The sequence below is a fragment of the Antechinus flavipes genome, chromosome 2 (genome assembly GCF_016432865.1).
Source record: "Antechinus flavipes isolate AdamAnt ecotype Samford, QLD, Australia chromosome 2, AdamAnt_v2, whole genome shotgun sequence".
In the NCBI taxonomy this organism is placed as follows: domain Eukaryota; kingdom Metazoa; phylum Chordata; class Mammalia; order Dasyuromorphia; family Dasyuridae; genus Antechinus; species Antechinus flavipes.
The window spans coordinates 474939992-474963666 of record NC_067399.1 but is presented as its reverse complement, the minus strand read 5'-3'; the positions used below and the strand labels follow the sequence as shown (position 1 = coordinate 474963666).

At 37.5% G+C, this 23675-nt stretch overlaps 1 protein-coding gene across 1 annotated transcript in view; it reads left to right on the top strand.

Annotated features, from left to right (window-relative positions):
- WDR88 (WD repeat domain 88) overlaps positions 1 to 23675 on the top strand; it is a 209022-nt gene that overhangs the window by 20541 nt on the left and 164806 nt on the right. Inside the window, exons 4-6 of the mRNA XM_051973764.1 lie at positions 1034 to 1097; positions 2455 to 2593; positions 14589 to 14718. Of these exons, the coding sequence (XP_051829724.1) occupies positions 1034 to 1097; positions 2455 to 2593; positions 14589 to 14718 (333 nt within the window). The remainder of the gene's footprint in view (positions 1 to 1033; positions 1098 to 2454; positions 2594 to 14588; positions 14719 to 23675) is intronic.

Sequence of the window (23675 nt, the reverse complement as noted above, 5' to 3'; positions counted from 1 at the left end):
ATGACAACATTACTATGTTGCCTTTGAGATTAATTTGTTTATAATGTGTTACAAAATAAAGTCCTCTGAATAAAGAAATTATAAAATGACAACTGCTTTAGCATATATCATAAACAATGTTTCCACATTACGAACATAAAGTCATTATGACTCTGCAAAAAAACCCACAAAAAACCCAACAACATCTAAGTGGTTTTTAAATGGGAAAAAAATCAGTCTATGTCTCTGGGCCTTATTATCCCTATCTATGAAAGGAAAAGACTGGACTAGATCTCAAAGTACCCTTTAGAAAAGCTTCATGAGAAAAATGTTTGTATGGATCTCCTGTTACCAGAAACATGCTAATTTGTAATGGTTTATTGGGTAACTAATTAGATTTGTAATTAATAGAATTTGTAATTGTATACCACTTTCAGTGAGAAAAAATTTTGAGCAATATCAGCAATTGAAATGACAAAGAAATAGTTGGGAGAATTCATATGGGGAATGGCAAATATCATGATTGCTGAAAGACTGTTGACAAGTTAGTGATAACTAAGGAGTTAAAATTATATGAGTTAGAGATAAAGCATGGAATCAAGAGCCATCTTTAAATTCAGAAAAATTTGGCTTTAAGTACTGCCTGACACATACAAGCCTAGTGATTGATTCTGGGCAAATACCTTTATCTCTCATTGCCTCAGGTAACTTTCCAAGATCACAAATTGTAAAGCAACTAAAGCAGCTACTTGCCTGTATTAATAATAGCATTTCCTTACTGGAAGTTCCCTCACAGATTTGTTAAAAAATGAATTGCTATGGTATTTTGTGAGTTTTTTAGAACATTAATAAAAACTTAATTGACTTTATTGTTTTGACAATTTCTAATAGTCTTCAATATTAAACAGATAATTTAAGAAATCAAACTTTTTTCTGAAAAATGAAAATTCTTAATAAAAAATTAAAAATGCTTCTCTAAAAATCTATTTATAAACCAAAAGAATATGATATTTAATGTATCTAATAAATCCTGTAATATTATTTTTGTTTTCAGATTTATTACATCATCCTATGACAAAACAATAAAGCTTTGGGATATGGAAAGTGGACAAGTTCTGGTCTGTATTGCTATTTTTATTATTTTTGTTCAGGAACACCCTGTTTATCTCTGGACATTTGTTGTACTATAATGATTGTGATGTTTACTTTTATAGTAAGTATTGACCAAGCAATCAATAAAGATTTGTTGAATATATGCTAAATGTTCAGCTCTGTACTCAACTATGCATTGGGGGAAACAGAAGTATCAAACATGTTCCAATTCCCTAAGATCTCACAAGGTAAATAGGAAGATATGACATTCATATTTGCAACAGTAAAACAATTATATTATAAAGACAATTGCCTAAGTGCTAAACAGCTTTCAAATGCTGTACTTCAAAGAAAGAGAATAATAATAGGTCTTGGAGTAGTCAAGGAAGGCTTCATAGAGGAGATGGCACTTGAAATGGACTTTAAAGGATGAGAAAAGTTTGGATGAGCAGAAGAAACTAGGGAGGGATGATGCCAAGACATAAAAGTGAATTGGACTTAAGTGAGGGAGGGCTATTCAAGATCACCTGACTCATTTCCCCTTCCAGAGCCATTTGGGTCTAATGGCAAGATATAAACATACTGGACGGTGAGGAAACTATTAACTTAAATGAAGCATTTGTTGAGGACTAATGGGAAATTAAATCAGATGGTACAATATTGTGGAGGGTCTTAAAAGTGAGGTAGAGTTTATATTTGCTCTTATAGGGAACAGAGGGCCAGTGAGGAGGAGAGTAAAAATGATAATAATGTTTATGGGTTTGACAGTCGTGTAATGAATGGATTAAAGAAGGAAGAATTTGGAGTTTGGCATCAGATAGGAAAAATCAAGCAATGATCCTGACTTGTGTTGATGGGAGTCCTGATCATAGTGATGGTTGGTTGCAAGAATGAAGAGGATAAAATGCATCTTAAAGAAATTATGATGGATCAATAGTCAGGATGTACTAACTCTCTGGATGTGGTAGGATGAACAACAGGGAAACAGGAAAGATGACTCGGTTGAAGATTATAATTGGGAGATGGTAAAGCCATTGACAGAAACAGGTGATTGAATAGCAAAGATGAATGGCATTAATCCATTGTATTCTGAGTTAAAAACCTCAGTTTTAGCCTGTAAAAAAAGAACTTAAAAGAAGTAGGCTATTTGAGGTGTGTTTTGTAAATGAGACAACTGAATGAGAAAATGAACATAAGATGATACTTTATAACATAACTGGATCAATATTTTTGGCTTCTGCTCAGTTTAGGGACCATGGTGATTACTATAACCAAAACCATAAAGGAAAAAAATTATGTATTTTTACTTTGATTTCTCTTGATATAAGATAGTCTGACAAGAAGCTGATTGAATCTGAATATCCATTATCTGTTCTTTTCCAGTGGTCTTTCAACCATGACAGTATTATACTTTCATGTAAAATTTCTTTTGATGGTAAATATGTGATCTGTGGTTTGGATATAGAAAATGCACTCTGTGTCATTGATGCAAAAAATGGGAATGTCATTACATATGTCAAAGGTAAGAGTACTTTATGCAAAGGGGATGTTTTATTCCATTATTTGTTTGCATTATAACTTGTTATTTGGTTGTTAATGAATTTTGATTGCTTTGTATAATGAAACATTCACAAGAAGAAAAAGAATTCTGACCACCTTTAAAGCCTGAAATGTTTATCAAGAAAAGCAAGGAAAGACACTTATTTACCCATTATACAATTGTTTTTTTTTTTTCATACAATCATTTGTTCATTCAAACTGAAATAGGTATCATTATTTACTCTCTATCATAGAAGAAATATTCTAGCTTTTTAGAGCATTGAAAGCTCAGGCTTAATTTTGACCTTGTTTGTTTGAGTCAACTAGTGCCACAAACATAAGACAATTTTGAGATATTTTTCATTTTCTCCAGAATATGATGAATAAATAATAAATTCTGTTTGTCTTGGAATTGCCACAATTCATAGAAATGGTTGAATATGTTGCTTCAAACTTCATTGTATGGATCATCTGAACTTTACTAATAATAATAATTTCATGGTAGCATTTATTTTGTTATTATAGCATTTATTAAGTTTTTTCTGTGTGTCAGGCCACAGTGCTAAATGTTTTGCAATGATCTCATTTGATCTTCACAACAGTCTGGGTTTTGGAATAATAAATGGTGCTATGATTATTTTTATTTTAGAGTTGAAGTAACAAGTCAAACAAAAGTTAAGTGATTTTGCTCAAGGTCAACAGCTGTCTGGAACTGGCTGTGAATTCAGGTTTTCCTGGTGACAGACATGGGACTCTATTATACCACTTAGTTGCTTCACTGGTGTGGATACTTATATAAGAAGTATCCTTTCTTCCCCGGTTTTCAGTTGGAGAGGGGTATCTGAACATTAGCCCTTTGTGGAAGAGAGTGAGAAAGAGAGATAAACAAACAGACAGACCCAGAAAAAGAGAGACAGAGTAACAGGGACAGAGAAACAGAGAGAGGCAGAGACAAAGAAGGAGGGCAGGAGAGAGAGAGAGGGAGGGAGGGAGGGAGAGAGACAGAGACAGAGACAGATAGAGAGATACAGAGAGAAGCACACAGAGACAGAGAGAGAGAGAGAAGGAGAGAGAGAGAGAAAATGAGAGAGAGAGAGAGAGAGAGAGAAGAGAAGAGAAGAGAAGAAGAGAGGAGAGGAGAGGAGAGGGAGGGAGGAAAGAAGGGAGAGAGAGAAGATGAGGGAGAGGGAGAGGGACAAGTAGGTGAGAGGGACAGAGACAAAAGCAGAGACAGAGAGAGAGGCGACAGAGAGAACAAACTGGGGACATCCATGTGAGAACACTATTGGAGAAGTTGAAGAGGAAGGGGGAAGTGAGGGAGAGATCTCATCCAAGCACAACTGAAGAATAAAGCACAAAAAGATGTCAATACGCTCTAAATTTGGTACCTTAGAGGAAAAACCCTATTACCCCACTGTAGTTACAATTCTGTCCCTTATTCTTGCTAAATGACTAATTTATATTGATTGCTATACAATTTTCCAGTCATGTGGCCTAGCAATGATTTCTTCTATGCTATTCTTTACTGGCAATACCACAATTTATTTATTTAGCCTTTTTAATTTATATATTTATTTATTTTAAACTTAAGTAAAAAATAAGGGAAAAAGTTGCTATATACACAGCAGAACATAAGAGAAAATTAAAAATATAAAAATAAAAATTTCCATTTCAAGAAAGCGTATATAATACTATGCATTGTGTTTAGACCTGTCCATCTTGATTTTCTTTGTAGGTTTTCTTTTGTTTCTGTTGTATACTTTTTACTTTATTCTTTTTTCCCCCTTTCCTGCCCCTCTCCAAAGTTATAATTATGTGTGGGTACTTATATATCTATGTCTATAGATACACACACATATATATATATGTACTTACATATGCACATACACTTATAGACATCTATCTATCTATCTATAATCATACACATATACATTCATATACATCTATGTAAGATTGTACTATATTTGTTTGTCCTCTGCTTCTCTGAAGGTGGATAACTTCTTCCTTCATAAGTCTTCCTTCATAAAGTTCAAGTTTTTCCCAATTTTTCTAAGTTCACCAACTCATTATTTTCTATACCACAGCAATATTCCAGCCTTATACTGTGGTTATTTTAAATAGTGTAAAGCAATATTCATTAATATGACTCACATATAGTATAGTTTCCCTAATTTTCTCTTTTGATTAAATCCATTTTTGCTTAATCTTTGAGATCTTGATTACTAACTGCTGTTCTTATCAAATAAATTCTACTTTTCATCTTTATTTTATGTTTGTGTTTATCTCTTATTTCCTATCCCTTCTGACTCTTCTACTTTAATTTAACTGATACCTTGTCTTCCTCTTACTTTAATCTATCCTCTTCAGAAGTCCCTCCCTTATTTTCTCTTCTCCATTCTTTATTCCATTCTTATCCTATTTCCATTCATCTACAAACCCTTCTATAACACCCCCCCCCAATTTATCCTATTCTCTTACCCTCATTTCTTTATAAATTTATTTTTTCATAAAATATTTTATTCTCCCCTCTGATACATGACAACAAAATTTACAACATTCATTTTTTAAATAATAGCTTTTTGTGTACAAGATATATGCGTGGGTAATTTTTCAACACTGACAATTGCAAAACCTTTTGTTCCAATTTTTCCCCTTTTCCCCATCCCCTCCTCCAGATGGTAGGTAGACCAATATATGTACAACATTCATTTTGATAAGATTTTGAGTTCCAAAGTTTTCTCCTTCCCCTCCTTCCCTTCCCTCCTTTCTTCCAAAAAAGGTAGGGAGTTTGATCTAATTTATACATGTGCTATCAAGTAAAACATATTTTCAAATTAATCATAGCTGTGAAAGAAGAAATCGATCAAAAGCAAAAAAAAAACATGGAAAAGAATAAAGTCAGTGAAAAAATAAATTCATTGATCTACATTCTATATGTATCAGTTCTTTATCTGGTTATGAATAGTATTTTCCTTTGTGAGTCCTTTGTACTTGCTTTGGATCATTGTGTTGCTGAGAAGAGCTTGAGTCAGTCATAGTTGATCATCACACAATGTTGCTAATACTGAGTACGATGTTTTCCTGGTTCTGCTCATTTTACTTTGCATCAGTTCATATAAGTCTGTTTAGGTTTTTCTGAAATCTGCCTGTTTAGCATATATAATTACTCTTTTTACCTTTTCTTATATGGTTTTGCTTTTTAAAATCATATCGCACCTAGTTCTACTCCAATCTTTATTTCAAACAATTCAGTTACTAATGATTATCTTAGGTATATTGCTTACATTTCCATGTATAAAAAATAAACAGTTTGTCCTTAATGAATTCCTTGTAATTTAGTTTTTCATGCTTATTTTATATTTCTATTGGATTTTATATGTCAAATTTTTATTAAGTTTAAATCTTTTTGCAACAAAACTCTGAAAGTATGGCAATTTTCTTTAATTATTATGTCAAGATTCTTTTTTTGAGCAAAGCTTTTAAATAGTCCAATTATTCTTATATTTTCTCCTCTTGATCTGTTCTTAAGACCAGTTGTTTTTCTAATGAGATGTTTCACATTCTCTTCTATTTTTTCATTCTTTATATTTTGTTTTATATTTCTTGGTCTCTTATAACTTCACTGGTTTTCCTTTGCCTAACTCTCAATTTTTAAGCAAAAGTTTTATTCCTTAAGATTCTGGATCTCCTTGTCTAGTTATATGATTTCCCTCTCCCCCGCTCCCATAATCTTCTTTCTTGGATTTTTATTTTATTTATTTATTTTTTTTAGAGAACAATTTAATAATCTATTTAAAGGGGAGAGATTTACTGGAATCAAATGGATCTATGGTTTGGTCCCAGGATTGAATGAGATTATCATCTCCAAGAATCCAGCAGTGAATGTCAGATACAAGATTCTTTTATAGTGTAACAAGAACAGTGACATGGGAGTTGACATACTGGGGGAGATACCTAGGATGAGGATGACATAATGGAGGCAGGCACCTAGGATGACATAGTGGAGGGAGGTACTGTAGAGGCTCCTGATATTCTAATGATGTCTAAAATGGATAGACCTTTATCCCATCAAACATTAAGAAGAAATGATTATAGCCTGAGGTCTAAGATATAAATATGACCTTTATCCTATCAAACATTAAGAGGGAATTGTTATAAGCTGAGGCAGAGTAACTGAATAGGACAATTAGGGAAACTGAGTCAGGATAATGAAAGAGAACTGTAGCATTCCATACTCTCTCTCTTCTAACTATTCAAATCATTGAATTACCTTTCTCTAGAAGGTCTTAGCACCATAATTTTGACCAACCCTATGAAAAGTAAATAAACCAAATAAAAATCAAAATAAAGCTAGAATAATGCAAGGATTTATGGCAAGGACAAGTCTCTACCTGATAACCTTGGAGTTAATCAGCAATATTCAAAGCTCCCTATTGTAATATGTCAGGTCCTCTATAGTTGGAGAGCATCTTAGACAGAGAATCCAGTTTGAGATGGACAGTTCACTGTGAGTTAGGTCTGTGGTCATTTGTGCACTTAACTCAGCCTTTGCTTACAGAGCAGCAGGGCTCAAGACAGTCGTGCTGCCCATTCAGAGGGGAACCACATTCCAGAGGAGAAGGGTGATGCTTGGAGTAGATCCATCCATCCCTGCCCAGAGGAATAGACAGGGGGTTGAGTTTAAATCTTTACCTTTGAAGACAAAATATCCCTATCCCACGCAACCTTTAAAGTAGTAGAAATCAGTGTGTGTGTGTGTGTGTGTGTAGGGAAGATTCCATAAAACCCACATGTCCAGCAGAGCTGGATTTAAAGCATAACTTACAATGTTATAATATAGGTAACAAACTCTGAACCAAACTAAAAACAGCTTTAAATTCCCAATAATATAAAACTGCTTTTCCTATCATATTTCAAATAATGAAACAGCATAGTTTTTCTTTCTCTTGCTCTGATCCCACATGGCCATTATTCCCAATGGACTTTTCCTAAGCTCCAACTTGGCGAGAGTTGGAGCCTTCAGAAAAGTCCGATCCTTTATGCTACATATTTTACATAATTAGAGGCATGTTGCCTCTTTCAGGCAAGTGAACAGAAATTCTTTACCAAGCTATTGTTCTTTTAAGATCTTGTACTTAAAGATAACTAAATCAAGCCTGCATAGGCAACAGTAAAATTATTTCCCACAATTTTAAAACTGCCCAAAAGAATACCCAGAACAAATCTGGCATGCAAAGGCAACAGTAAGATTATTTCCCACAAATTTAGAATCATCCTAAAATTCCTAATCAACTCTTTTCTCCAGCTCGAGGTCAGAGTAATTATACTAAGTACAGTTGCAACATTGAAATAAACAATTCCCAAATTTCTTGATCATTGTTCTTAAACTTAAAAATTAACAAAACAGACAAACAAATCACATAGAACACAGAACACACATAGCCTACGCAGTCAAAACATTTAACACAGACCAGGGGCTATCTGGAAAGAATAGCCCTGAGGAAAGTTGTCAGCTCCACAGCCTTTTCTCCCATAATCCAAACGGAGCCTTTTTTAAAAAGCCAGATGGTGTTTTTTTTTTTTTTAATAACTTTTTATTGACAGAACCCATGCTTGGGTAATTTTTTTTTTTAATAACTTTTTATTGACAGAACCCATGCCAGGGTAATTTTTTACAACATTATCCCTTGCACTCACTTCTGTTCCGATTTTTCCCCTCCCTCCCTCCTTCCACCCCCTCCCCCAGATGGCAAGCAGTCCTATACATGTTAAATAGGTTACAGTATATCCTAGATATAATATATGTGTGCAGAACCGAACAGTTCTCTTGTTGCACAGGGAGAATTGGATTCAGAAGGTAAAAATAACCCAGAAGAAAAACAAAAATGCAAACAGTTTACACTCATTTCCCAGTGTTCTTTCTTTGGGTATAGCTGCTTCTGTCCATCACTGATCAATTGAAACTGAGTTAGAAATCCACTTCTGTCAGAATACATCCTCATACAGTATCATTGTTGAAGTATATAATGATCTCCTGGTTCTGCTCATTTCACTTAGCATCAGTTCATGTAAGTCTCTCCAAGCCTCTCTGTATTCATCCTGCTGGTCATTTCTTACAGAACAATAATATTCCCTAACATTCATTTACTCAACCATTCTCCAATTGATGGGCATCCATTCATTTTCCAGTTTCTGGCCATTACAAAGAGGGCTGCCACAAACATTTTGGCACATACAGGTCCCTTTCCCTTCGTTAGTATTTCTTTGGGATATAAGCCCAGTAGTAACGCTGCTGGATCAAAGGGTATGCACAGTTTGATACCTTTTTGGGCATAGTTCCAAATTGCTCTCCAGAATGTCTGGATCCGTTCACAACTCCACCAACAATTCATCAGTGTTTTCCCACATCCCCTCCAACATTCATCATCATTTTTTCCTGTCATCTTAGCCAATCTGACAGGTGTGTACTAGTATCTCATAGTTGTCTTAATTTGCATTTCTCTGTCTGATCAATAGTGTTTTGGAACACTCTTTCATATGAGTGGAAACAGTTTCAATTTCATCATCTGAAAATTGTCTGTTCATATCCTTTGACCATTTATCAATTGGAGAATGGCTTGATTTCTTATAAATTAGAGTCAATTCTCTATATATTTTGGAAATGAGGCCTTTATCAGAATCTTTAACTGTGAAGATGTTTTCCCAGTTTGTTGCTTCCCTTCTAATCTTATTTGCATTAGTTTTGTTTGTAATAAAGGCTTTTTAATTTAATGTAATCAAAATTTTCTATTTTGTGATCAGTAATGGTCTTTAGTTCATCTCTGGTCACAAATTTCTTCCTTCTCTACAAGTCTGAGAGGTAAACTATCATATATTCCTCTAATTTATTTATAATCTCATTCTTTATGCCTAAATCATGGACCCATTTTGATCTTATCTTGGTATACGGTGTTAAGTGCAGGTCCAGCAAGATGATGTCTTTTTTTTTTTTTTAATAAATATTAATGCAAAAATTTTATTTATTTTTGTATTAATAGTTTTTTTTAATTTCCTAATTACATGTAAAGATAGTTTTCAACATGTATTTTTGTTAGATTTTCAGTTCCACTTTTTTTTTTAAATAACTTTTTATTGACAGAACCCATGCCAGGGTAATTTTTTACAACATTATCCTTTGCACTCACTTCTGTTCCAGTTTTTCCCCTTCCTCCCTCTATCCCCTCCCCAAAATGGCAAGCAGTACTATGTATGTTAAATATGTCGCAGTATATCCTAGATACAATATATGTGGGCAGAACCGAACAGTTCTCTTGTTGCACAGGGAGAATTGGATTCAGAAGGTAGAAATAACCTGGGACAGATGGTGACTTAAAAAAGACACCCAGATTTATGCTCTGGAATGTCCAGAGTTGTGCCAACTGGCACACAGATGTGTCTTAGACACTCAGGTAGTGCTCCCTGCGTCTAGAAGATACCACACCTAGAATTTATGCCCACTAGCATTTCATAATCCTGGGAATCCAAATGCTAGCACAGACAGAACAGAACAGGTCTTAAGACTTGACCAGATAGTACCCAAAGGGTACTCAGACAGACTTACTCTCCTGTGGCCAAAATGGGGGTGTTGTGGTTGGAAACTGCTTTCTTTCCTGGAGGCTCTGGGAAAAAAATCCAGGAGCTGGCCTCTCCAGGCCAAAAATTCAGATCCCCAGCCACTCTGAGGCCCAAGGGGGAGACCCAAATGTCTCTTATGTCTAATTCTGCTAATTTTCTACCATCTCGTTGGGACCTCCAAAATGTAATGCTGGAGAAATTGAGGCAGGATAGAGATTAGAAAATAATTTAATATTTTATTTGAAAGGGAGAGATTTACTGGGACCAAATGGATCCATGGTTTGGTCCCAGGGCTGAATGAGACTATTGTCTCCAAAAATCCAGCCTTGTTCTTGAATTTTTTAAAAAAAGTTTTTCCTCAATTTCTTTTATTTAATTTTGAAGTCTTTTTTTGGGTTCTTCTATGAATTCTTTTTGGACAAGTAACCATTTAATGTTACTTTTTGGAGTAGGGAGGTTTTTTTTTTGGTTTTGTTTTGTTTTGCTTCAGTATCCTCCTCTGAAGATAAACCCTGGTCTTCTCTATTCCTACAGTAACTTTCAATGATTAAATTCTTTCTCTCTCTCTTTGAATATACAAGCGTGTTATTTAATCATTTCTAGTCCTAGCTTATGAAGGATAGTGCCTCTGACTTCACATCCTCCTGAATTTCTCTCCTCTAACCTGAAACTCAAATCCATCCTGTTAAGTACTCTCTACTATCCTGTTAAGTGCTTGCAGCTAGCAGTGTGTCTTCCCCACTGTTTCTTCACTCACTGGGCTGTGTCTCCCAGAGTGTCTCAGTTCAAGGCTATGTCTGTGACAGCACAGCTGGACCTAATGATCCTTATTAGTAGAGGCTTCTTCAATATTCCCACTCAGATCTTTGACTTCCTACACTTGTCTAGGAGATGAAAATTCATGTAGCTGGGGCTGGGGCTATTACCTAACCCAGGTAGTCTCAGGGCTAGCTGCTTGCTGTTTCAATGGAGTTCCCCTGGTGTTTTACACTTCACATGGACCAAATATCTGTCCCGGTATCTTCAGATCTCCACTTGTCCCAGGAAGACCATTGTTCTGCTCCAACTCTTGTTAATTTTTTATTATCTCTCAACGTTCACCCTGAGGCACTATTTTGTCTTGTTTGTGGAGGAATTTTCTGACCTATTCTGCCATCTTCCCAGAATCCTCTCCAGATTATAAATTTAGAGTTAAACAATTGGAAGAAAAGTGGAAAGAAAACAAGATCCTGTATGATTAAAAAAAAAAAAAGCATTTTTTTTCCAGTAGGGTAAAATGAAGCTTTAAAGGAAATGTCTATCATGTATATGTTAAGATCATAAAAGATTACAGACTTATTATCGCAGATAACTTTGTTCAAGTATTCTCTAATAGCAAATGAGACATACAAAAGGAGACATATGCCTACATTTGCCAACTTTGTGGAGGGTATGCAGAAGAATGCAAATGGAGAATGAATTTCTCATAGATAATGAATCATTAGATTGTATGCTGAATATAAGCTCCTTGAAAGTAGGCATTTTTTCCATTGTTTGTTCTTCATCTCTGATAGCATGATATTATTTACAAAACAGGTGATTAGTAAATACTTATTGATTGGTGGATTGGTTGATAGATTTCATTACATCCCCAATATTGCAGATTTAAATGAGATCCATGATGATTCAAGAGTTTGAACTAAAAATTGACACAGGAAGAGATAGGTGGGTAAATTTAACAGATTGTAGACATATACCACATATGGCCAATAAAGAAAAAAGAAAAATAGAGTGATAAAACCTGGAGTATTTTATTTTTGTCTTTGTATCCCTATCACTAATGTAGTATCTTAAACATAGTGAGTGATTACTAAACGCTTAATTGAATTGGAGTAAAACTTGAAAGGGAATTTAAGAAATCCTTGAAGGAAATGTAATTAGCACAAAAAGCATATAGATTCTATTCCCATTCCCACTCTCAGAATATCAAAGTTAATATGTAATAGATCTTGATAAATATTGCTTAAATGGGAAAAAATCAACTTGTGGGAAGTGACTTTCAATTGATTTACTTGCCAGTCCAGTTTATGAACTTACAGAAGAGAGAAGGCAACAGAAAATATAAGGTATCTCTGCGCATATTAGTGATAGATTTAGAGGGGTAGCTTTCCACTGACCAGCTGAAAATTGGTTATATTCCTTGTAGTCCTAAAAAGGAAACTTAGAAACACTGAGACTACAATTGAGACAATTTTAGATAAGAATCAACCAATAAGCATTTATTAAGTGCCTACTCTGTGTACTTAGTAGACATTATGCTAAGATGCAGATGGTTAGCTCAATGGATAGAGAGCTGGGCCTGGAGTCAGAAAAACTCCAATTTAAGTAGAGCCTCAGACACTTTACTAAATGTATGAGCCTGGCCAAGGCACTGAATCTTGTTTTGCTTTAATCTCCTGGAGAAGGACATCATAAAACATTTCAGTATCTTTGCTAAGAAAATCATGTGGATAGTATGGTCCACAGAGCCATGAAGAATAGGACATGATTTGAACAGCAACAAATACTAGAGCCAGGAGATAACCATAAAATGAATCAATCCCTATTGTTAAAGAACTTACATTGTAATGAGGGAAGATAGCAAGAACAAAAAACTAGCTCTAGAGGGGAACAACTAGCAGTTGGGGGGAAAGGGAAGAATCAGGAAAGACTGGACTCAGTCTTCCTAAATCAGGAAGGTGGATTTTGGGTTGCATGTTGAAAGAAGGGAGATAGTCTATGAGGTAGAGGAGAAGTAAGATGAATGTATCCCAGGCATGTGGTGGGATCAAGGCACTGTGATATATGAAAAATAAATAAATAAAAGGCCAGTTTGGCTAACGATGAATGCAGGAGGGGAAACACTGTTTAGTGAGGCTGGATAGATAGATTGAAATTAGATTCTGAAAGCCTTTCAAAGCTTAACAGAGAAGTTTATATTTTATCCTAGAGGCAATTAATAACCCAGTGGAGTTGTTTGAGTAAGAATGCTGAGATTTGTATTTAAGGATTTTTACTTTGGCAGCAATGTGTAGGATCATCTGGAGTGGTGAGAGATTTGAGACTGAGCATCATTAGGGGACCATTGTGATAATCCAGGTGAGAGAATTCTTCACTGGTAAAATACTGTACCCACCATATGTTACTTTATGATTCTTTGGGTGGTACACAACTTTAAGTTTTTGGAGATTGTGGTATGCCATGAATTAGCAGACATCTGGCATCACCAGAGCAATATTGTTGTTAAAAAAATATGATATTCTGAAGGCAAAAAGGAAAGTATTTGCTGTTAAGGAGTTTACTTTCCACAAACATTAGGCAAAAATCAATATTTTCTCTCTACTCTCAATTGTTTAACAAAAGCTCTATTGTTCTCCAAGATTCAAGTAAAACCTATCCTGCATTTTTCTTGAAATTAAAAGGTTTGCAGGCTATGGTCCGAAAATTAGAAGACCTGCATTCAAATTCCACTTCTGACACTACTTTTATGTCCCTGGACCTTACTTCCTTTACAATTAATTGAGGGGATTGGCTTCTGGAGGAATGATCACGGGATCACAGGAGCTAGGAATGGTAATTACTCCCTACTTCTATCATAGTCATTCTTGAAAGTATCAAGCTTTTTCTTCTACATACATGTAAGCATAAGAAAGCAGTTTTTAAACACAATTATGTCAATACATAATATTTTCCTTTCTGGTACAATTTAAAAAAGGTATTGTATGACTCAGGTTTGCATTTGAGGATTTGTTTTTATCTGATGTCTAACACTAGAGGCTAGGAAAGGCTAATTGTTTAAAAGAAAAAAAAAAGGTTTTCTCTGCAACATGAACGTTTACTGAGTTCAAGCTTATATTTGCTTATTTATTATACTTCTTGTTTGAGAGTATTTTTCCTGTTCTAAACAACCTTTTTTCCTGAAAATATTGTTCTCTCAATTCATGTAGGTATGTATATATGGATAGAATAATAAAGTTGGCATGGCACTTCATATAACTGGACCAAGAACATATTTTCAAACAATTAGGCAGTTCATTGGCACAACATTGAATTTAGTATTGAAGATTTGAGTTTGAATCATGTTCCAAACATTTATTAGTTGTCTTACCTTAAAAAGCCACTATTTGTAAGCCTCATTTTCCCTACTGTAAAATAGAATTAATAATAGCACATAGTTTAAAGAGTTGTGAGGATCAAATGATACATATTCAATACTTTGTAAATGTTAAAGTATTATTTAAATGCCCAAATTAGTGAAATAATTGTGTGCAGTGTATGTAAAAAAATATTAACCCAAGATAAATTTGAAGTGTGTTTCAACAAAGATATTTTTTCTCTTGTCTTAGATCACCATGTTAAACCAATCACTACATGCTGTTTTAATCCTGACAGCCTGCGAATAGCTTCAGCATCATCTAATCTTGACATGAAGATTTGGGATATATCAGCTAAAGCTACACTTCTAACAATTCATAAGTAAGAAATAATCAATCAATTAATTAGTCAATAAGCAGTTGTTAGGGTGGCTCCATCATCTGAACCCAAATATTCTAGACCACGCCAGAGTATAGCAGGATTATTGTTTCTTTATTCCTGGACACTACATCCCTCAATAGAGTCCTACTTCTGTAAGTTGTTTTATTTTATTATTTTTTTTGAGGTTGTGACCATATCCTTTTTCAGTTCATTTTATAGATTGTTTTCAGTTTCTGTGACAGATTTAATACTTTCTTTTGATGAACAGTGTTGAGTTCTACAGAATGGAAAGATTTTAATTATTCTGAATGATTCATTTGAAAAGTACATTTGAAGCAGGAATGGCAAGCTTCTTAAGACCCATGTCCTCTTGATAAGGTTTAGATTTAGGGAATTGAAATGAAATGAGGGTTTCTGGTGGTCAGGGAGTTAATTGATAAGGTCTAGTGGCAGGTTAGGGGTTCAGGGAACCAAAGGGAGAGATGTGGCTCTCCTGCAACCCCTTGGGATTCAGGACAAGGGTAGGGAGTTTTGGGGACTCCCTTCTGGCGATGCAGAGGTTCTCTGTAAGGGAATTTCCCTAGATTGATAAAAGATGGCCACGTCCATCAGAGTTGATCATCAACATACAGTATCGTCCTTGCTCAGTGCTAGTAAAGAGGCTCCTGTGGGCTGAGGCCTGTGGAACCTGCCACCTGCAATGCCCCGTCACCAGCTCCTGGCTTGCTGGTTTCCCAAGGCCCTATATCCCTACTGACAAACTTTTCCTGTGGATCTTCCCAAGTTGTATTGGAAGTCTGAGAAGTCTGGAAACCACTAGTACTGACTCTGATGCCTGATTTGCCGGTGCTTGGACTGGGGCTGGGGTTATGCTGAACTCTCATCCTGGAGCAGCAGACCTTTCTTGCTGACCTACCGGTTGTCTTTGGCTGGAAAATTGTTCCACTTTGTCTTTCTTTTGGAGATTTATTTTATTAAAAAAAAAAAACAAAGTGAAAAAAGCAAAAAGAGAAAAGGAATACAAAACAAAATGAAACAAAAACGAACTCTGTCATATGCCCAGCAGAACCGCAGGGAGGATTCAAAATATATAACAACAAATTTTCAACTCAAAAAAGTGTGTGTATGCATATGTGTGTGTGTGTGTGTGAGTGTGTGTATTAGTGGACAAAATTATATTCATGTGTGTCCATCTTTACTTTCTTGTAAATTGTTCTTTTGTTTTCTGTTGCATACCATTTTTACTTTATTAGTTTTCTCCCTTCCATCCCCACCCCCACGCCAAGCAGGTTATAGTTGAGAAGGGATCTATTTACATATACATATGTAGATATATACATACACATACACATATACATTGGCCACATGCACACGTATCTTTCCTATCCCTGCTGACCCATTGCTCCTATTCTGCTCCTATCTTGCTTTGCTATTACTTAATCTGCCCCTAGCCACAGATCCCTCCCTTGTCTTCTTTCCTCACCCTTTGCTTCCCTATCTGCCCGTCCCTCCCCTCTTATTTCTTTATAGCTTTTGGAGGGTGCTATAGTCTTTATGATATATATATATATGTATATATGTGTATATATGTATATATATTTTATATATATATATATATGTAGTGTTGCCTATTTAACTCATTTCCTGATGTGAGGAGGTTTCAGAGCTAGAGTCCTTCCTCTCTCCTCTAATGCCTCTGTGCCTCTTCTTCCTCTGTACCTCATTTGTAGACTATCATGACTATTTTTACCTTAACTCTGATCTAATCTTTCTTTGGAGCCGCCCTCCTGTTGATATCAATCTTAAACATATGGGATACCTTGCTCATGTTAAAAAAAACAAAACAAAACAAAACACAAAACGAAAAAAAACAAAAAACAAAAACAGAAACGATTTGTCCATGTTGAATTCCTTGAAAGTGATCTTTGATATTGGCTCTCTTGTGTTAAATTTTCTATTGAGTTTGGTTTTGGTTGGGAAAAAAATCCCTATTGTTGGAGGAATTGTGAATACATCCAGCCATTCTGGAGAGCGATTTGCAATTATGCTCACACAGTTATCAACCTGTGCATACCCTTTGAGCCAGCGGTGCTACTACAGGGCTTATATCCCAAAGAGATCTTAAAGAAGGCAAAGGGACCTGTATGTGCCCGAATGTTTGGGGCAGGTCTCTTTGTAGTGGCCAGAAACTGGAAACTGAGTGGATGCCCATCAATGGGGGAATGGCTGAATAAATTGTGGTCTAGGAATATTATTGTTCGGTAAGAAATAACCAGCAGGAAGATTTCAGAAGGGCCTGGAGCGACTTACATGAACTGATGCTGAGTGAACCGAGCAGGACCAGGAGATCATTATATATACTTCAACAACGATACTGTATGCTGATCGATTCTGATGGACGTGGCCATCACCAGCAATGAGATGAACCAGATCAGCTCCAACAGAGCAGTAATGAACTGAACCAGCTACACCCAGCGAAAGACCTCTGGGAGATGACTAGGAACCATTACATAGAATCCCTCTATTTTTGTCTGCCTGCATGTTTGATTTCTTTCACAGGCGAATAGTACTCTATTTCAGAGTCCGATTCTTTGAGTACAGCAAAATAACTGTTAGGACATATACGCTTTAATGTATTTAACATGTATTGGTCAACCTGCCGTGGGGGGAGGAGATGGGGGGAAGAAGGGGAAAAATTGAAACAAAAGGTTTGGCAATTGTCAATGCTGTAAAATTACCCATGCATATAACTTGTAAATAAAAACTGTTTAAACCCCCTCCCCTCCCCCAAGCCCTCCCCACCCCCCCCCCCCCCCCAAAAAAAAAAGCAAATCTAGCCTTTTTCGTCTCCTTTGTTTTTTGCCAGCATCACTTCATTTCAAGCATTAATATGACTGGCTATGCCCTGCTATTCTGTTTGTCCTGCTAACTATTCTTGCTTCCACTTTCTGCACATCTCTTAAATAATGGTTCCTTTTGTATTTATATAATTCTCTTTCTCATTCTCCCTTTTCCTTCTAATTAGAAATTATTCTTTATTTATTTCTTTATTTATTTTTTCAGAGTTTAGCTCCCAAGAAGTCCCGTAGTGTTATGATCCCATAATCAGTCAAGAGGCAAAATAATCACACACACAAAGACAACAATAATGTAAATAAAATTTATATTAAGAATCAATAAATCTCAGGGCAAATATGATAAACTATTAAAGTTAAAGGGTTCATCCTTTCTGAAAACCAGCAAAGTCCAAAAGTGCAAAGTGGCACATAGAATCAGTTTGTTATTGAGTGCTTAAGTCATGTCTTCATAATCCCACACACCCATGCTGTCCATGGCGTTTTTCTTGTCACGGATGGTGGAGTGGTTCGTTATTTCCTTATTCAATCGATTAAGGCAAAGAAAGATTGAATGACTTGCCCAGAGTCATGCAGCTAGCAAGTTCAATGTTCCAATGTGGGCATCCAAAGGATCAGAGGTTGCGTACTGAGATCCTTTTAGTCCATAAGCGCTCACCGATCCCAATTCCCAGAGCTGTTCAGAGCAATCTCTGGTAAATATAATATCCAACCTTAGCTCAAATCAATTTTGAGCTCTCCAGAGTTGTCCGGCTGCTCTCTGACCCGGACGCAGTTTGAGCACAACAGGGCACCCGAGAGCTTCTGGCAAACCAGCTTCGACCTCCTTCCCGTGGTGCAGGTGGCAAAGAGAAAGAGAGCTTCCTCCTCCGAGCTGAGATCGAGTCTATGAGGTCACAGGCACAAGCCAGTCGATGATGAAGAGTAAGTACTTCCCGAACTGGAGGAGATCTCAGAGTGACAGGCTGGGCTTCCCACCATGGCTGGAGGTGTCATCCACGAAGGAAGTCCCGCAGTGCTCAACTCCAGTCACATCCGGGGACCTTGAGACCATTGGTCTCCTCCACCTCAACTGCGCCTGCCTGCGCCTCTCTAATGGCCCCTGAGAGTTGGGGACAGGTTGAATGCTCAAGGACTTTGGAAGCCTCTCCTTTTTAGGGAGAGAGGGCATAGAGATCCAAGAAGAGGAAGGGTCTCAGCCTGGCTGCCCCAGGCAGGAATGGGCAGAGGCAGCCACTGTTGGCTCAGACTGCTTAAGGGTCAGCTGGGGATGAGCAGCTCAGGGATCATAGGTGAGTTTTCTTCTGGTTTTGGACGAGAGCCCATTGAAACGCCGCCTTCGGTGTCTTGTTAAGGAGGCAAATCTTTGGTTCAGCTTCTGGAAGACCATCTCGCTGTAGTCTGAATTCTTATTCTCAGAATCTTGCAGTGTCGGAGCAGGCTCTGGGTTTGTCCCGGCTGAGAAGTGCCTGCTGTAGTCTATTGGAGGAATGAGGGCATTCCTCTGATGGATTAGTTGACAAGAAGCGTCACCTGGGAGGAACATCTGACCCTGGATGTCTGAGGGAGGTTCAGCATGAGAGTTGCAGACTCCTGGCTGATCTTGCAGGATCATGATCTCAGGATTCACTGGTTCTGAGGGGTCCATGTGACCTGGAAGGTCTGGCTGCTTCTCCACGATGATCCGCTCGGGACTCCCCGATTCCGAGAGGAGTATCTGGCCCCGGACTTGTGAGAGAGTTTCATGAGGATAGCCGATTTCTGGCTGCTGCTCCACGATGATCATCTCGGGACTCCCCGATTGCGAGAGGAGTATCTGGCCCCGGACTTGTGAGAGAGTTTCATGAGGATAGCCGATTTCTGGCTGCTTTTCCACGATGATCAACTCCGGGCTCCCCGATTCCGAGATGAATATCTGGCCCCGGACTTCTGAGGGAGTTTTAGCACGATCGCTGATTTCTGGCTGCTTTTCCATGATGTTCATCTCAGGATTCATTCTCTTTGTAGGGTTAGCGAGTTCTGCTACGTCCTTTGCCCTGGATGTAGGACTTGGAGAGCCTTCTCAGCTTTGCTTAGCTCAGCTTAGCTTAGCTTAGCTTAGCTTAGCTCAGCTTAGCTTAGTTTAGCTTAGCTTAGCTCTGCTCCTGTTGCCTGTGTTGGTCCTGTTATACAGAGTTCTAGGGGGTGGAGTCTCAGCCAGGAGGTGTGAATGCGCAGTTTCTGAGTTGTCACCTTGCTGCTGCTGCGGTTAGTGTTAAGTCCTTTCATGGAAAGCTTCTTTTGGGATTTTCTTGGCAGAGAAAGTGGAGGGTGTGGCCGCTTCGTTGTTTTCAATTCATTTTCTAGATTTTCTTCAGTTCCTTTTACACATTTACTCTTTTCTTTTGATGAATAGTGTTGAGTTCCACAGAATGGAAAGATTTTAATTATTCTGAATGATTCATTTGAAAAGTACATTTGAAGCAGGAATGGCAAGCTTCTTAAGACTCATGTCCTCTTGATGAGGTTTAGATTTAGGGAATCGAAATGAAATGAGGGTTTCTGGTGGTCAGGGAGTGAATTGATAAGGTCTAGTGGCAGGTTAGGGGTTCAAGGAACCAAAGGGAGAGGTGTGGCTCTCCTGCAACCCCTTGGGATTCAGCGCAAGGGTAGGGAGTTTTGGGGACTCCCTTCTGGCGATGCAGAGGTTCTCTGTAAGGGAATTTCCCTAGATTGATAAAAGAGGTTTATTTATTACGGGGGTTGGAAGTTAGGTTAGTAATCCTGACGGAGAGGCAGAGGGAACTAGGTGAGGGTAAAGAGAGGATGGCGCTGGAAAAGAATATTATTCCAGTGGGCAGATCCAGGGAAAATGGAATATTGCACTGAGAATGCAGTTCTCGGTGGGCACAAAGTCCAGGTAGCTGAGTAAGGCCCCGAGGTCCATCTGCAAAGACCTCAGTTGATGGAAGCTCATGAAATTGCTTGTCTTGGGTGGGGGTTGGCAAACCCGAGCAGATCATCAGAATTGGGGGCTGGGACAACTGGAGCAGATCAGAACCGGTGGGGGCTGGGAGAGCCCAAGTTGGCTCAGAGCCAATGGGGGCTGGGACAAGCCCAGATCTCCTGTTAGAATCCAAAGAGGCGTTTCTGACCAGGATCCGTGAGTCAGAGGCCCCGGCTCCCTGGATTGATCGGCTTCAGCCAGGAGGGGCTGGGAATCTGAAAGGAATCACAGATCAATCTGAAAGGAATAACTAATCCATAGGAAATACAGTTTCTTAAAGGGACCATAACGCGCTTCACCCTATCTTCCCTCTGCCCAACACAACATTTTGTGTCAAGGCCTACACATAAGTACAAAGCAATTTAATTTAGTTCTATTTCTTCAGAGATACATTTTAAAAACGAACATTAGAGATACTTGAGGGAGAAAAGAAATGTAGGGATATTAAGAAAAGCAAGATGTAGGGGGAAAAGGAATGAGAGGGAAATGTATAGGGAGAGAAACATAGGGAGAGGGTGTAGGGGGAAAAAAAAAACAAAGTTAGGGAGACAAGCACAAAGATACATGCCACTTTGCATCTATCATGCCTTTATCATCCTTTAGTTTATGTTATAGTCATCTATAGACTTGGTAATTCCATCCCACCCCATCCCCACCTAGAGCAGGGCTTATTTTTTTTTTTTTGTGGGGGGGGGGAGGAAAGAATGCATTTTTTAGTATAGCTTTTAATTTATAAGATATATGCATGGGTAATTTTTCAACACTGACAATTGCAAGACCTTTCGTTCCAACTTTTCCCCTCCTTCCCCCCGCCCCCTCCCCCAGATGGCAGGTTGACCAATATATGTTAAATATATTAAAGCACAAGTTAAATACAATAAATGTATACATGGCCATACAGTTATTTTGCTGTACATAAAGAATCGGACTCTGAAATAATGTACTATTAGCCTGTGAAGGAAATCAAACATGTAGGCAGACAAAAATAGAGGGATTGGGAATTCTCTGTAATGCTTCATAGTCATCTCCCAGAGTTCTTTCGCTGGGTGTAGCCGGTTCAATTCATTACTGCTCTATTGGAGCCGATTTGGTTCATCTCATTGCTGGTGACGGCCACGTCCATCAGAGGTGATCATCATCATACAGTATCGTTGTTGAAATATATCGTGATCTCCTGGTCCTGCTCGATTCACTCAGCATCAGTTCATGTAAGTCTCTCCAGGCCTTTCTGAAGCCATTCTGCTGGTCATTTCTTACAGAACAATAATATTCCATAATATTCATTTGTCACCATTTACTCAGCCGTTCTCTCATTGACGGGCATCCACTGTGTTTCCAGTTTGTGGCCATTACAAAGAGGACTGCCACAAACATTCTTGGCCCCTTTCCTAGAGCAGGGCTTCTTCAACTTTTCCCACATGTTACCTCTTTTCACCCAAGCAATTTTTATGTAATCCTGGATATATAGGAATATAAAAAGGTATTCAAATCAAATATTTACTTATAACAAATCATAATTTCATGACCTCCCCATTAATTTTCTCATTCTTTTGGTTTTGTTTTATTGTTTCTTGATTTCTCATCAAGTCATTAATTTGCATTGACTCAATTCTGATTTTTAAGGGATCATTTTCCTCAGTGAGCTTTTGTTTTGGCCAATTTTGCTTTTTAAGACATTCTTCTCGTTAGCTTTCTTGTATTTCCTTTTGTACAACTTTCATTTCTCTTCCCATTTCCCCCTCTACCTTTCTAACTTGATTTTCAAAAGGCTTTTGGGACTCTTTGATGACCTGAGATGAATTCTTATTTTTCTTGGAACCTTTGGACGTAGGAGTTTTGACTTTGCTCTCATCTTCTTCTGTATTTTGATCTTCCTTGTCACCATAGTCACTTTCTAGGATCAGAATCTTTTTCGATTGCCTACTCATTTCCCCAGCCTATTATTCGATGTTAAAAGTAGGGCTATGTTTCCAAAGGGGAGAATGCACTGAACGAACCTTTAGGGGCTTTGTGCAGCTCTTTTTGGAAATCCTTCTAGGGACATGTAAGTTTGGAGGTTTTCCAGAATGTTATGATCCAACAAGCAAGTGTGTTTGAGTGACTAAAAGCATTCTTTTCTGTCCTGGAACTATGAGGAGGGTCCCCATTCCACTGTGGTTATAATTGGCGTGAACAATAGAGTCCTTGCTCAGTGCTAGTAAAGAGGCTCCTGTGGGCTGAGGCCTGTGGAACCTGCCACCTGCAATGCCCCGTCACCAGCTCCTGGCTTGCTGGTTTCCAAGGCCCTATATCCCTACTGACAAACTTTTCCTGTGGATCTTCCCAAGTTGTATTGGAAGTCTGAGAAGTCTGGAAACCACTAGTACTGACTCTGATGCCTGATTTGCCGGTGCTTGGACTGGGGCTGGGTAATATGTAGAAATGTTGATAGCTTATAAGGTTTTATTTTAGATCCTGAAACTTTACTAAAGTTGTTAATTATTTCAATAATTTTTTTGTTGTTGTTGTTGATGATGATGATTCTCTAGGATTCTATAAATATACCATCACATTGTCTACAATGAGTGATTAATCTAATTCCTTCAGTATCTTTTTTTGATACAATTATTATACCTTGCATACTTAGAACAATATTAAGTAGTTGTTGCTTCACTCTTGATTTTATCTGAAAGATTTCGAGTTTGTACCCATTACAAGTGATGTTTGATAGATATGACATTTTTTGCAAATAAAATCTCCATTTATTTATATATTTTCTAGTATAGTATTAACTGTTTCTATCTTGTGTTTCCATTCTCTTTCTCTTTCTTTGTCTCTCTCTAAACCACCTCAGAAATCTATTTTGCTGCTAATTGCTACCTCCCTTAGTCTGCCCACTTACTAAACCACACCTTCCTCTTCTTAATCTCTTTTGACTCCAAATTCTTTGTATATTATGAATTTTTATACCCAGTTGAATTAATTTGTTATTCATGACTGTATTTGTTAATGATGAGGGTAAGGATGAAGCACTGAGAATCAACTCTCAATCCACTTTGATGTGAAAACCCTCCCTTTCACTTCTCTTTTAAGTGAGATAATCTATCCAAATCTCCATTCCTTTCTCTCCCAGTTTC